The sequence below is a fragment of the Podarcis cretensis genome (assembly GCF_951804945.1).
Source record: "Podarcis cretensis genome assembly, chromosome: 6".
NCBI classification, from domain to species: Eukaryota; Metazoa; Chordata; class Lepidosauria; order Squamata; family Lacertidae; genus Podarcis; species Podarcis cretensis.
Window position 1 is genome coordinate 68,018,393 of NC_137175.1, and position 15,175 is coordinate 68,033,567.

The 15,175-nt window shown below is 40.2% G+C and overlaps 1 protein-coding gene across 1 annotated transcript in view; it reads right to left on the minus strand.

Annotated features, from left to right (window-relative positions):
* Positions 1 to 15,175, minus strand: part of PIGK (phosphatidylinositol glycan anchor biosynthesis class K) — a 108,564-nt gene that overhangs the window by 90,213 nt on the left and 3,176 nt on the right. Inside the window, exons 4-7 of the mRNA XM_079982578.1 lie at positions 4,827 to 4,962; positions 2,577 to 2,688; positions 1,362 to 1,458; positions 279 to 396 (exon numbers count right to left, since the gene is read on the minus strand). Coding sequence (XP_079838704.1) covers positions 279 to 396; positions 1,362 to 1,458; positions 2,577 to 2,688; positions 4,827 to 4,962 — 463 coding nt within the window. The remainder of the gene's footprint in view (positions 1 to 278; positions 397 to 1,361; positions 1,459 to 2,576; positions 2,689 to 4,826; positions 4,963 to 15,175) is intronic.

Sequence of the window (15,175 nt, forward strand, 5' to 3'; positions counted from 1 at the left end):
TATAGTTCTACTTTCTGTTTAAACTCATTTATCATTCCACAAGCTAGCCTTCATTTCTCTACAGTATTGCTCTCTGTATCTCAAAAACCCCAAATTAGATGCAAAACATGTGCCAGAGGAACAATATCTTCTATTGTATACATTCAGGCAGACTTGTTTATACAGTAGCATTTGTTTAAAGCACCAAATCTGGTAAAGGGCAGAGATTTTCATTACAGAATTCCAAACCTCCAGCATCCATATATTATTAACTAATACAATTAAAGCTATACACTTACTGAAAGTGAGTCTTCTCCAACTTGACTACTAGCCAAAGCCATTATATTGGGAGAATAAAATCGTTCATACATGGATGCACCTTGGCACGTATCAATGATAAACAGCAACTCATTATATCTGGAAGAAAACGAATACACTTTGTGTCTACCATTTTTTAAAATAAATCATGGGCCATTATTCCTATGGCTCCTAAAGGTCATCAATACGTTTGATTAGGAACCATCGAAGATTTCAATCCTATCCCAGACTTAGTTCCAGGGCTTTTTTTCAGTAGCAACTTGCTGCAACTCAATCCCAGCACCTCTCAGATGGGTGCCATTGTGATTTCTAAGAGAAAGAGGGAGGTGGTCATGGTGAATTCTGACACCTCTTTTTCTAGAAAAATAGCACCGCTTAGGTCTATACAGACAGGATTCCACTGTTCGTGTCCTGAAAAAACTAGCAAAATGGGATGGTTTTTAATGTATGTGTGTGTGTAGTCTATATATATATATATATATATAGCATTTGTATACTAGCAGTGCCATGTATATATGTGTGTGTGCGCGTATATATATACATACAGGTTACAGACGCTTCAGGTTACATACGCTTAAGGTTACAGACTCCGCTAACCCAGAAATAGTGCTTCAGGTTAAGAACTTTGCTTCAGGATAAGAACAGAAATTGTGCTCCAGCTGCATGGCAGCAGCAGGAGGCCCCATTAGCTAAAGTGGTGCTTCAGGTTAAGAACAGTTTCAGGTTAAGTACGGACCTCCGGAACAAATTAAGTACTTAACCTGAGGTACCACTGTATACATACACACACACACACACACACACACACGGCACTGCTAGTTTCTGCTTAAGAGAAGTTCCATTGTAATGTGTTGACAGACCCATGAGTTCCTTCCTGATCCAGTAAGATCAAATAGAAGAAACTTAAAGGGAATAATGACTGGATTCATTAAAAATTAGTATGCCTCTATTCATTTCCATAAGGTTGTAAACAGACTGTTAGGCAATTGTCTCTAGGAAAACTGGAGGAGATAGCAAAAATGAATGTGCATCATTTATTCAGAAATGAGAGAGCAAAAGTTTACCTCCTTTTCTGCCACATTTGTTCAAAGGCATCTGCAAGCTCTACATTTGTGATTTCTTCAGAATCCTGAAATTTCAAGAAACCATTCCCACCATGACCTTGGGAGGAAAAAGCATAAATTAAATTGACATGCTCTAAAAGCTAAAGCAACATCACGTAAATACGCTTTCTTAGTCATTCATCATGAAGAATTCATTATGGAGATAAAAGGCAGAGAAGAAAGAAACAATTCAAGAAACACCAGAGTTCAGCCTCTGCAAGCTGAACAGTATCATACTGTATAAACCATTCCCTTTTGTCTAGACCACTATTTTTCTTTCATGAGACACACAAATTTTCTTTTGAACTGCGAGTTCCTCTTCCCCAGTCTAACCAGTGAAGGTGTAACATAACAAACTCAATACTAGAAAGATCTCTAGTTCTTGAATATGGGGAGACTACATATCTTCTTACATATAGTAAAAATGTAACAGTGTTGTCATGCAGTCACCACAGGAGGATATGCAGTGCCACATAGATTTGCATAAAAACAGGATGCGCAACAGGAGCGGAGGAAGAGACATGGGCATGTCTGAATGCAAGGGAGAGTTGAGAAAGTGGAGGAGAGGGGAAGGAAGTAGAGATGAAAATTGGGATACAAAGTTGGGCTGCAGAATAGGAGGGCATGGTGACTGTATAATTGGATGGAAGGTGAAAAGGGTGTTTAGTAGTTGCAAAGAAGAAATTCAGTGTTGAAGGAAGAAGTTCAGGAGAACTCTAATTTTGTTTTTCAACCAGTTCAAGATCTGAGGAATTCACTCAATGTCTCTTCACAGTTAAACTGACCAATTTCAAAAAGTCACTAGTATATCACCCCAGCTGTGGACCCTGGTACATGCATTGCAGTTACACAAATTACACAATGGCTTTCTTTCTGACTCATGGATACAAGCTAAATGTGGTCCTCTGTACTTAACAGGAAGACCATTAGAATCATCATTCTGGTAATGTCCCCCTAAATAGACCTTTTTTTGGTATGTTCAGCATATGACTTGAATTGATTTATTTTGCAATTAGTTTGATATAACCATTCACTTTCATAACTCTAGCAAACCTACTGCAAGAAAAGCCATTCAGCAAGGTGAATTCAGCAAGACCTCTCTGACAGGCATTGCTCTAAATATGTTCAGTGCAAAGATCACAATGCAAAATGTTGAAGGAAATACAATTACTGTACCTGTCATATATATAAGAATATTGCTTCTGTCGTCAGAAAGCAGACGCTTTGAGCGAGGTGCGCTGGCTGGGATTCTGCCCGTTAATACTCGCAGAAAATTTTCCACAGTAACCTAAACACAGAAGATCATCATCCTTTCTAACTATCTTATACCCTGCATTTGAATGCATACCCCACCTCCCAAAGACGTGTTGTCTTATAAAACAGCCACTTATGTCTAGGACAGTTCATTAATAGACCAGTAGATTTGACTGCAATACCAGACCTCACAATCCCCCATCGTGCAATTTCTTCTTCATAAAATTCAAAACTTTTTATCACTGAAGAATAATAAACTTTACAGCTGAAACACATGATATCTAGTACATGGCTACCACCATTTCAGTCTTCCTAATGTGCTTTCATTAATTTAAACACCTGTCACACTGTGTGGCATTATCTATGTGGAACGACTTGTGTATCTGCTTACCAAGCAACATTACTATGCGTTACCATAGCAAAATGTTAATAAATATATTTCGAGACTTGCAATCCCTCAGAGGCTCAAAGAAAATAAGATTCTTGTGGTAGAAACGTTTGATCAGAGATTGTCCATCTGGCCAGCAATTTGGGGGGGACAGGGGGGTGGGAGAGAAACTTACCAAAAAACACCAAATCTGCTAGGTTTGCATACAGATTCAGAAGGCTCAGAAAGTGCTCACGTGAATCAGGCTCATGACAGCTCTTTAACTAAACCCAAAATCTGAACACAGTGAGAGATAACATATTCTCTTCTGAGAAGTCAGATTGGCGGACACAAAATCTTCTTTCCCCCCTCCCCCGACAGAAATATTATTGTTTAATCCAGGCAGCAATAGGATGCTTGCTCTGCTGCTTGCTTGGAAGCCTGCAAATTATTGCAGCTGCCATGTACTCAATTCCTCCAAGAGATACGCCTGGGGTCAAAACTTTATACCTGTGCCCAATTACAAACAATGGGAAGCCCAACATCTCATTTCCTTGAGGAACTTGAAAACCCGCCCCATTGATTAACTTTTCAATTGTCCAGAGTGATTTGGTGTGCTAAAACATTTTGTTATCAGAGCTCATGAAGTGCCTAAAGTACTCTCATTACTAAATAACCCTCTCATTTTGTATGAGAGTTTGAATAATCTCCAACTTGCTCATTATGTTGAAGAATGGCTCTGCAGCTCAAGAATATACACATTCTCAGCAAGAAAATCCAATTCACTTTGGAGTTATTTCCTCCCTAAGCTCTCTTCCCCCTGCCTCGAACCAAGGCAGCATTAAGACTTCACACTGGTGAGGAATTCCTTGAGCAACGAAAATAATTATAATCTAGGCTTCCAATTCTAAAACACACAAAATATATTTTAAAGCCTTTAGGCTTTTTTATTATTCCAAATACAATTACAGGATTATGAAATTTACACCTGCCTGGTCAGCTAAGATGAAGACAATCAATTCCAAGTGACAAGCATTTGTAAACAGCCAGAAAGCAGACTCCCCCACCATCTCTCTTTTCAAGCCATTAAAATGGCAAAACAACTAGCACTGGTATATGTGGGTTAGGAATCTTGGAAGACTTGCTTTCAAAATTGGTATAATATGGCCTTGGGAAACCCATGCTTCAGACTCATTCTCAAGCTCTATTACCTCCGTTATGTTAGGAAATGTTAGCAAAGTTTAATAGACACAGTTCAAATGTCAGTGTAAAATTTGTTGTTGTTGTTTAGTCGTTTAGTCGTGTCCGACGCTTCGTGACCCCATGGACCAGAGAACGCCAGGCACTCCTGTCCTCCACTGCCCCCCGCAGCTTGGTCAGACTCATGCTGGTAGCCTCGAAAACACTATCCAACCATCTCGTCCTCTGTCGCCCCCTTCTCCTTGTGCCCTCCATCTTGCAAATGCTACTTGTTCTAAGCACTAAAAAAAACCCCAATCGTTAATAAAGTGTTATAGATTTTCAACAAAGCAATGCTGCCATGCAAGATAACAGAACTGCTACTTCCCAGTAACACATATTGGTGATACTGTTGATACAGTTCCTGAAGCAGTGGTTCAAGATTTTGAGGGACCAAATGGTAGAACTTTATTTCAACACATACCTAGTGGCTCTAGAAATAATTCCCTCTAGTTTCTTGACACAAACGGACCTCCCACCCTTTGAGCAGGCAGACTATCAACACACACATGTCCCAGTTCACCAAGCTGGCAAACACTCAATTCAGGATTTTCTTCATACTTTACCTCATAGCTTCGGTAATCCACTTCCACGTCATCTCCATAGACATTCAGTTCCATGTTTTTGTGACTAAAAACAGTAGCTGGGCTTGGATTTCGTGGGTTGCATGCCATATCATCTGCCAGCATCAAGACTATATGGCTTGTGGAAAAATAAAAGAATTTTATTTATGGCCAAGTCATACATGTTCTCAAACTGCACAAGGTGGTTGCAACAAAAAAACGCTGTCAATAACTGAAACACCCATCAAATGCACTCTAGCTGTTAAAAAATCAAAGGGCAAACTGCCTGCTTTGAAAGGCAACTTATCGTTTTTTAAATCCTGCTTTATATGCAAGACTATTTTGTGACTAAGCAGACACACATAGAGAACCAAAAAACAACATTAAGTAGTTAATAAGTGTAATGTTATTTTGACAACAAAGGACAAGGTGCTCAGTTCCATTTCAATCCACAAAAACTAAAGGCGGTTTAGAAATTGTTTCAAATGCAAACAGGTGCTGGGTCACCCTGAAAATGAATCTGTGCAGATCAATCAGTTGTGTTTGTTCTGCCTATTGGTCTTGTCTTGCTTAGTCACTGCTGTATCATTAGCGCAGTACCAACACAGGCAGGAAACAAAACTCAGCCATGGAGCATTGGCTCTGCATGCTTAAGGCTCTGGATTAAATCCCCGGCTCCTCCTTTTAGATGGACAGACTAACCAGATTTACATTTCTCAGATAGCTTCAGGAATGAACAAGGAAACCAAAGCACATGTCCCTGCTGGCCACAAAATGTACATTCAGGTCCCTGCATGGTAACTGGCTACTCCTACTCCAAGTAGGCTCATTTAAACCAATGGACTTGTTAGTCACAACTAACTCAAGTATGTTGATTTCAGCGGATGCAATTCAGCATTGCATTCTTCCCATCATTTTCTCTGCACAAGCCTTCCAGCTTGCCAGACAGAACGATCCCCTATCCTCCACCCACACATGGAACTGAGGAGCCAATTTCGGAGAGCAGGGAGAGAAGAATGAGAAAAGCTCGGTCTGTGAGCAAGGCCTTCCACTGATGGGAGGCCAGTTAGGTGAATTCTGCCCAATATTCTGATATAGTCAGACACTGCCTCCAGATTGTTTCAGTTCAACTTGTCTTAAATACAAATCATTGTACATAATTATCCTCTATTCCCCTGCTTCTATCAGGCAACAGCTATGATGTGCAATCCTTTTCTTTTGTGACATCTTTCACTTACAAAAATTCAGAAAACTGTTATTCGCCCATGACATATGGTGAACCAGAGCAGGTCACAGAAATGCCATTTACCTTCCCGCCAGAGCGGTACTAATTTATCTACTTGCACTTTGACGTGCTTTCGAACTGCTAGGTTGGCAGTAGAAGGGACCAAGCAACGGGAGCTCACACCGTCGCAGGGATTCGAACTGCCAACCTTCTGATCAGCAAGCCCAAGGCTCTGTGGCTTAGACCACAGCGCCACCCACGTCCCTAGTTATGTTGAAAATTGTTTTATTTTAAAACCATTTTTAATTTAATAATAATGCAAATCATCATCCCCATTCCCTTCCTTCAAACCAAAAGCAGTTTAAGGGTCTTGGATAATTTAAAAAAGTAGGGCATCTGCTTTATGTGCCAAAGGTCCCAGGATGATTCCCCCCCCCCCTTCATTGGGTAGAGCTGGGAATGTTGGTTATTACTCAAAAGATGTAACTATCATAGATGCAGTGGAGGCTGCTCCTTTATGGCAAATGGGGCACTGCCCTACCTAAGTCAAGTCTCCCCTCAGACATTCTGCCTCCTCAGGAGGATTGGGACACAACTAGAACTACCGTAATTGTCTCCCACCTGCCACTGGCTCTGGTCCACCTACCGCAGGTCACGTTGCCTTCTAACCTACCAGTCCTAATGGGGACCAGGGACCACTGCATACATGGTACTAAGCAGGGAGTATGAGCTGACAAGCAGAATGTGAGCTAGTCCCTGATTGATGTGCCAAACCTGTTTGCCTCGGTCATTATTTGGCCAGGAGAAAAACAGGTTGATCTATCAATATCCAAATTTGCTGACTGCAAGTGACAATGCAGGCTACTCTCCCACTGCTACACACACACATCTGGCCTCACCCACTGCTGAAGGGGAATCTGCAATTTGTGCAGACTTTTTACCTACCCAGCATTTCCCCCTGTCTAACATTTTTCATTTTTTCTTTCAATTTACTCCATCCCAAGCCCAGCCATGGAACACGAGTAAATGTCACCAACTTGGCAACTTCTGTTTTGGCTTGGAAAACATACCTTCACTCCCAAAAAGCATTGTCTGAAGCTATCTGGTAAATGGCCAACCTTGCAGACTCCCCCCCCCCCCCGACTAAGTGATCATTAAGAATGATTGACATATGCAAATCACAACTCTATGCAACTTGTTCCCACTTGAATGCTTTTGGATGTGCATAACACTCAGAAAAGGGGACTTGCAGATGTTCATAAATTTGGGTGGGATTGTTCCTGAAGTATGACATTGCTAAACATACTGGGGACTTTGCAATTAGGGAAATAATTTAAGTCTGATAACGTGGAATTCATTATGATGAAAGACGTGTCCAACGTTGTACTATCCTATTATCTACCAAAGAACAGCCATTATCATTGTACTGAATATATTCCCAATGATTAGATGCAATCTAATTTTATTCTGCTGTGTTGCATAACAGAAGGGGAGGAATACATACTCTGGAAAGTGGGAGCACAATGCGGTGTGTCAACAAGCAAAAAGCTTGTTTGTAACTAAAAATCATTTTCCTAATTGCTTTTATGGCTAAATGACAAGACAGGTTTTCTTTTGAAGCTCTAAAAAACCATGCATTTCTTCAGGTGGAAAGTCTTTTTTCTTAAGTAATAATAATAATAAACACTTTCAACAATCCTAATAAATTATATTGTTAAAGAACAGTATTGCTATTGCTTATCACACATACTTGATGTCCCGTTTACAAAAAAGTAAATACAGGTTGAATTTATCTTTGGTTCCTGATGACAAGTGAGTGAGTTGTGGACTTAACACTGCCACACGCACACAGAGACATCTTTGGTCAGGTTCTACTCCCATCAACTGCAACCTGGCAGCAGCCATTATATCAGGTTGTACTGGAGGAGGGAGGAAGAGGGATTCAGGACCACTCCTTCATCACAGCAAGAAACCAGCAACTTTTTGTGCCTCCTCTCCTTGAACTTTTCCACTTGCACTGGTCATCAGAAAAACCTGCAAACAACTTGACTTGTGTTTGCTTAGTTCCTCCTCCCTCCCAAGCCATTTCCCTTTTTGTCCTGTCTTTTTAGATTGTAAAGCCCAAGGGGCAAGGGCTGCTTTTGTTTTTTAACGGTCTGTGTTTCTTTCTTGCTAAAGAGCAATATATTTTTAAAAAGAACTTTGAACAAATAAAATAAACAAATGTGATCTTTTATCTGCTTTGCAATCTGCCATTAATTTCAGGCACTGTATCTGTTGGCTTGTACCCAGTCCGTGTTGTGTTCTTGTTTCTTATGCCTTGTTAATGGCTCCTCAGTCAGGCTATCAGTCAGATTGAAAAAAGGAAGCAAAAGGCCATCTAAAACAAAGAGAACTGGGCAAGATCATAAAGTTGTCCAGACTCGGGGCAGTGTTTTATTTTACTTTGTGTTTATTGGCTGGCATGAAGGAAAAGCTTTGCTCAGTCACTACTTTGGATGTGGAACAGTCATGGAAGTAGGAAGGGTTTCCTCTGCTAGACCTCGCGACCTACATCACAAATGTAGGATAAAGACCTTTTTCTTTTTTCTTTTTGCAATGATAAATGGGCCTGAATATAGCCACTAGACCATGACAATGTGTTGTTTAGTTAGCAAGCCTTGACGTCATCAAGAACTAGCTTCGGACCTATTGCTTTCTGAATATGCACTGTGGTTGGTGATAAGATTCTAGACATGAGATATTCTAGACATAAACCTGAACCTTAATACATGTGGACAGAACTCTGCTCATTAAGCATTGGTTTGCCAGCCTCTCCTCTCCACTACAGCACCTCTAAAAAGGTACCCATTGGGGCTAGGACACACACACACACACACACACACACACACACACACAGGAAGTTGAATGGGGGAGACCTTCGGGTATAGGGCGGTTTAGAAAATAAATACATACATACATACATACATACATACAAGTACAGCAGTGGGAGGGGAGAAATAAAGAAAAATAAACAGAAAGGAAAGCAACTTTATTCTCAAAACAGACAGCGTTGGATCCAAGTTACTTTTTGCTCACTATATTTGTAGGATTAAATTATGACTAAAATTTATATATTTCTATTTCTATATATATGAATGAATGAAATATATGCATCTGCTTCACTTTACATATTCTAATAGAGCCTTTCTGATCTCAAAAGTTCACAGATAATCAATAGTCACAGTTATTAACTCCCTAATAACTTTCCACAGAAAGATATATTGAAATTCTACATTATTTCCTCTCCAAAAACATAACCACTTAAGCACAATAAGCTGTTCTCAGAGCCGGAAAATGATAAATGTGATAACGCTTTCATGTTTCAAAATAATAACTCATAGATAAGCCTCCAATATGCTCAGTTTCCATATATTTCCTTTTTTAAAAAAAGAAATTAAAAAATGGAGAGGCCAGGAACATTCAACTCTCATTATAGCTCCACATAAATAGCATGGAATCTATGCTAATGAGATAAAGTATGCAGATACAAATAGAAAGGGGCATAATTAGGCTCCCCGCAAAAAGATCCTATATTGTTTATAACCACATAATTTGAGCAAGCCAACTATGAAGCTTATCACTACATGCAGATGCCAGTTTGGACGGAGGTCAATGTCTGGAAGTTGCCTTTGCAAGCAAGACCAAAAAATTAATTAACACCTCTAAATGTTGGCCAACAATACGCTTTTATCATACTGATTTTGAATGTTATTGCTACTTTGGCCAAATTTTCATGTTCATTTTCCAGATGGCGCAGTCATTTCAATCTCTGATTGACTCAGAGTTCTAAAGTGCAAGGCAGCGTCTTCAGGGCACACCAAAACTCAAAAATCTTACCACATGGGGTGCACCAGAAGTGTTCGCACACACAAGAAGAATCCTAGTTTAAGAAGAGAATCCAGCCTTTTGAAACGCCCACGTGTATGTCACTGCTTAGAGCCAGTATTGGGCTGCCAATATCTGCAATCTGGGAATTGGACTGGACCTAAATAATGTTTCATAATTAAGGATCTTACCCAATTACATTTAAAAGGAAAAAAAATTAATGATTGTTCTTTTAAGTAATTAACCTATTAAAATGATTACTACACTATTTCAACACAGAAGACGATTTCAGACAATGTAATGTGCTAATGAGCCAACAGTTATAGAACTTATTGTTCAGAAAATCATCTTATGCTTTATGCACACAATTATGTCATTGTTTTCTGGATTAATTAATCCACAATTAGTGTTTTCCTCATCCCACTTCAGCTGTACTTGCAAACAACCAGGCTGAAAGAATACACAAGCCATTACAAGAATGTTTTTGGTTAGGGCCAGATCACCAGGTCACGTAACACTTCTTGTGCCACCATCTGATAACCTTCACAACAGAAACACTCCTGTGACATTCCGGTTTGGACATCATTAACAAATAATCCTTCCTGGGAAGGGAGTTCCAACTAATACCCACATTTTTCAATCTGGCAGTGGTGGATTTACCAGCTAATCCAATTAATTATTTCAGCCTTACTGAAAATGTTAATAATAATAATATATAATAATAAATTTTATTTATATCCCGCCCTCCCCAGCCGAAGCTGGGCTCAGGGCGGCTAACAACAATCAAAATAATCCAACGATTCTAAAAACATTTCATTATAAAAATTGATTAAAAGCCAAAGGATGAGTCTTCTTTTTTTTATTTTTCATGTTTTTCCACCCATCTTTTCGACTAAAAGACAGAAAATTAAAATGCGACTTAAAAATTGGCAGCTAGCTGCTGAAAGAGGAAACAAACTGCACTGACAGCCACCTGAGGGAAAGGCTGTTTTTGATGCAGGGTGTCTTCACAAACTTCCTTGAAGACGGATGAATGCAAACCTTGAAATAGGATATTCCATAGGGGGTGTATTATAGCCCAGGGTTAGCCAACATGGTGCTCTTTAGATGCTGTTGCACTTTCACTCCCATCGTTTTTGATCACAGACATGCCAGCTCAGGCTGATGAGAGTTGGGAGTCCAAAAACATCTGGAAGGCACAATGTTGCCTAACAATGGTTTAGGGCAGAGCGCTGTCTACCAAGGAACCTGCCCGGCATCCCTGTCGTAGGATGCCCACCTGGCGAGGTGCCTCTGTCTCCCTCAGTGCTGATTTTCAGGAGTATTTCATACATTCCTCTTCACCCAGGCATCTGGTAATTAAAAGATACTGTTCCTTGCAACCCTGTAATCAAATGTCTTTTAAAAATGTTAATGATTAGTGATATATTTGTAGCCCTGGACTCCTTCAGTAGGCAGTCCGGTACATACACTGAACAAATAAAAATAATATTTGTAACATGATTTTATTTCACTAAATTTGTACACCACTTGATTGTAAAATAAAATAAAAGAGGCTCAAAGCTGTTTACAAAAGGATGAAACCATAACATCAGGAAAAAATTACAATACATTAAAACACACACACAGTTAAAATATGGCTCACATAATTTGGGGCCATTGCACTGCAAGTTTCCCTAGGATCGCACTACTGAAGATAACAGCACAACATGATGTCCTGATTCACACTGAAAACTGTATTCCGAACTGGAGCGTCTCCCTAAGCCTAAGGAGACACAAGTGAAGCTGAGGAAAGGCAAGATGAAAGTGACTTTCTGAAGAAGTCAACAGAGTGCATTCATGCTGCCAGGCCTGAAACAACTTATAGTGAGTGTTCATTTTGAATTTAGAGGGTCCTCCAGCATAACAACATCTGCCTTTTTATTTTCTCTTGCAATCCAATCCTAAATATTATTATTAGCCTGCAAGTTCAGTGGGGCTCACCTTCTTCTGTAAGGCATGCCTAGTCCTAGTGTTGGACTATGACCAGGGAGACCAGGTTTCAAAACCCCGATAGGCCACGAAGCTCACTGCGTGATCCGAGCCAGACACCAACACTCAGCCTAACCTACCTCACAGGATTGTTGTCAGAATAATATGGGGGAGGGGTGAGCCATGAACACCACTTTGTGCACCTAAGTGGGAAGACGGGATACAAATGCAATAATAAATAATATAAGAGGAGGCTCAAACCTGATTCCCACTTTTGAGAACTGCTAAAATATTTTACTTTCGCACACACACGCACACACAAAAGAATATGAAAGCCCTTTTGGAGCTTTGGTATACTTTTTTCAATAAAAAGTAGGTGACAGTTTTCCCATCCCCTTCCACCAAGTACTCACTCTTTGTTTTTATGAAAATGCCCAAGTCTCTAATTATACATCAGTGCAAGTGTGTAATAAAAAAGGCTATTTTTGTAGCAAACTTTTGTAATGCAAACAACAAGATAAGATTTGTGTTTTCGGTGGATACAGGTTTAAGAGGATGGGAGGGAAGAGGAAGAAAAAGTCCTGGGGGCAGGGAATCAAACTGCAGGATTCTAAATGTACACAAAGCAGGACGAAGTAACAGGACACTGGCATTTCATGTGGAAGAGAAGAAGAGGAGGAGTTTGGATTTGATATTCCGCCTTTCACTCCCTTTAAGGAGTCTCAAAGCGGCTAACATTCTCCTTTCTCTTCCTCCCCCACAACAGACACTCTGTGAGGTGAGTGGGGCTGAGAGACTTCAAAGAAGTGTGACTAGCCCAAGGTCACCCAGCAGCTGCATGTGGAGGAGCAGAGACACGAACCCAGTTCCCCAGATTACAAGACTACTGCTCTTAACCACTACACCACACTGGCTCTCATCCCTGACCACTGGTCCTGCTAGCTAGGGATCATGGGAGTTGTAGTCCCAAAACATCTAGAGGGCCAAGTTTGAGGAAGCCTGCTCTAAAAGGACAAAACTGAGGCTAAAAATCAGTTTAGTAATTTCCCACAGGAGCATTTTGAAGGAAAAACAACACAAGCAGTTCCAACAAGATTTGCTCTTCAAAAAACTCCCACGCCTTCTCAAAATGATTTTTGGAGCAGAGAACACCTAAGAAGTCAATGCTGAGACATTTGCAGGTGTCCACTACATCTCGTGTCAGTGGCGTAGCGTGGGGGGTGCAGGGGGGGCCGGCCGCACCGGGCGTAACATCTGGGGGTTAGGGTTAGGGGGAGCAAATCCACGGGTTAGGGGGCGCAAATCCACAGGTTAGGGGGCGCAAATTACTTGCCTTGCCCCGGGTGCTGACAACCCACGCTACGCCACTGTCTCGTGTGGATGTTAAAGAAGAACATCTCTGGACTGTGGACTCTGTGGACCAGCCAGCCAGAGCTGAGAAATTTCAAAACATCAGGCTAGAACATAGGGAAGATGTAAACTCTAGAAATAATAAGGCATGCAAACAGAAATAAACTATCAACACTGTATTCCATCCTGTTTTCTAGTTTTTCCTCTCATGAGGCAGTCAGCATTCTGTGACCACTAACCCAGTTCTGTTCTTATTGAAATATGGGTGTGTAAATGGGTGTACCAAAAAAAACCAAACAAAGGTGGAATTTACACACATATTAAATCCGTTCTGAAAATGCTTTTTTTAAACTGTTTTTAAACATAATTGAATTTTCCCTAAGGATCACTATCGCCATCTAGTGTCACATTACATATTGCACTTAAAATACACTTAAACATTTTACTTGCAGCTGGAAAGCTGAGTCCAAATTCATAGCTAGTATGAGGTCTGAACTGAGATGCAAGTGCCTAATGCAAATCCTTACCCATGACACTACACTAGTCCTTCTAAACAACACAGAAAGTCATTTTCACAATGCGTATGCTAGTGACTGGCAGGATGACATGTCACAATGAAGCCACCTGCAAATTGTATTGATGGCTGTCATGGTCCTTTGTTTATTTTTTTGGCTGAAGAGATGTACTAGCAGAATCAGCACAAAGGGAACATAATGCATCTGAAAGGAAATACACATGAAGCAAAGAACTGGCAAATAGTCTGTTAAAATTGGGAAAGCAGAGAATCAGATGGCAGCAGATTCATCCAAAAGGTGAGAGTAGGGTTAAAAAAAAAATCCCTTCTTAGGGGGAAAAAATGTTATCTGGAATTTTCAAGTGATCACACCTTTTCACACAGTGCCTTTGAAAATCCTTTGAACCATCAAAGATCTTAGTAGGAATGCCTCAGAAATTCAGCTGTAGCAAGTAACACACTTCAAAACATGGTACCTATTTGGTCCCCTTTGAACATGCAAACATGTCTTTGTCAAAAAGAAGCAAGCGTTCCATTTAGTTTAAGACCTTGCCGATTAATCATTTGATGTGTTAATTAAGATAAAAAATTTTTTAATCAAGGCATACTAAAATGGCAATGTGTTTTCTGGAAAACTTAAAGTCAAGTATAGTCACATATATTTAGCAACTACATACTTGATCTATGGCCTATTCCTACGTATCTATTGTAATTCTATGCCAGAAATGTAAGGTTGGAAGTGACTGAAAATCAGCCTACTCAATACAAAATGAGAGATAAACCATACACTTGGGTTGCACTGCCTTTCCTTTAATCCAGACTCCGACATGTTTCAGTCACAGCCACCTCAGCTGATGATCACCTGGAATTTAACAACTGGAAGCCCATATTCTGAGCATCCGGAAGGTCACTAAGGGTCAGTTCAAACATAATGCAGAAGATCTAGTAATCATTATGAAGAAATTATAAGCAGGCTATCAGCATCTCCAATTTTCCCTCCTTCTTGGAATATGCTGGACCTCCAGCCTTAACATCTCCTTAGTCTTACCACTGCAACTTATTATCTTAACCATCTACAAAACCTAACTACGATAGAAAACCTGTTTAGAATGAACCATAATTAGCACCCGTGGACATATAGCAGCAAGCAAGGTGGGCACAGACAACATCAGAGCCTAATAAAAAAATATATTATTATTGTTTATTTATACACCACCCATCTGGCTGGGATTCTCCAGCCGCTCTGGGCTTCCAGCAAAATACAAAAAAATAATAAAATGTTAAACATTAAAAACTTCCCTGCCTCTCTGGGTACTGGGGGTGGGGGGAATGTTATCTGGAATTTTCAGAGATGTTTTCTAAAAGTTGTGTAATTCTTTTTTCTCCCTGATATTTGATAGAAGGACGTTCCACAGGGAGGGTACA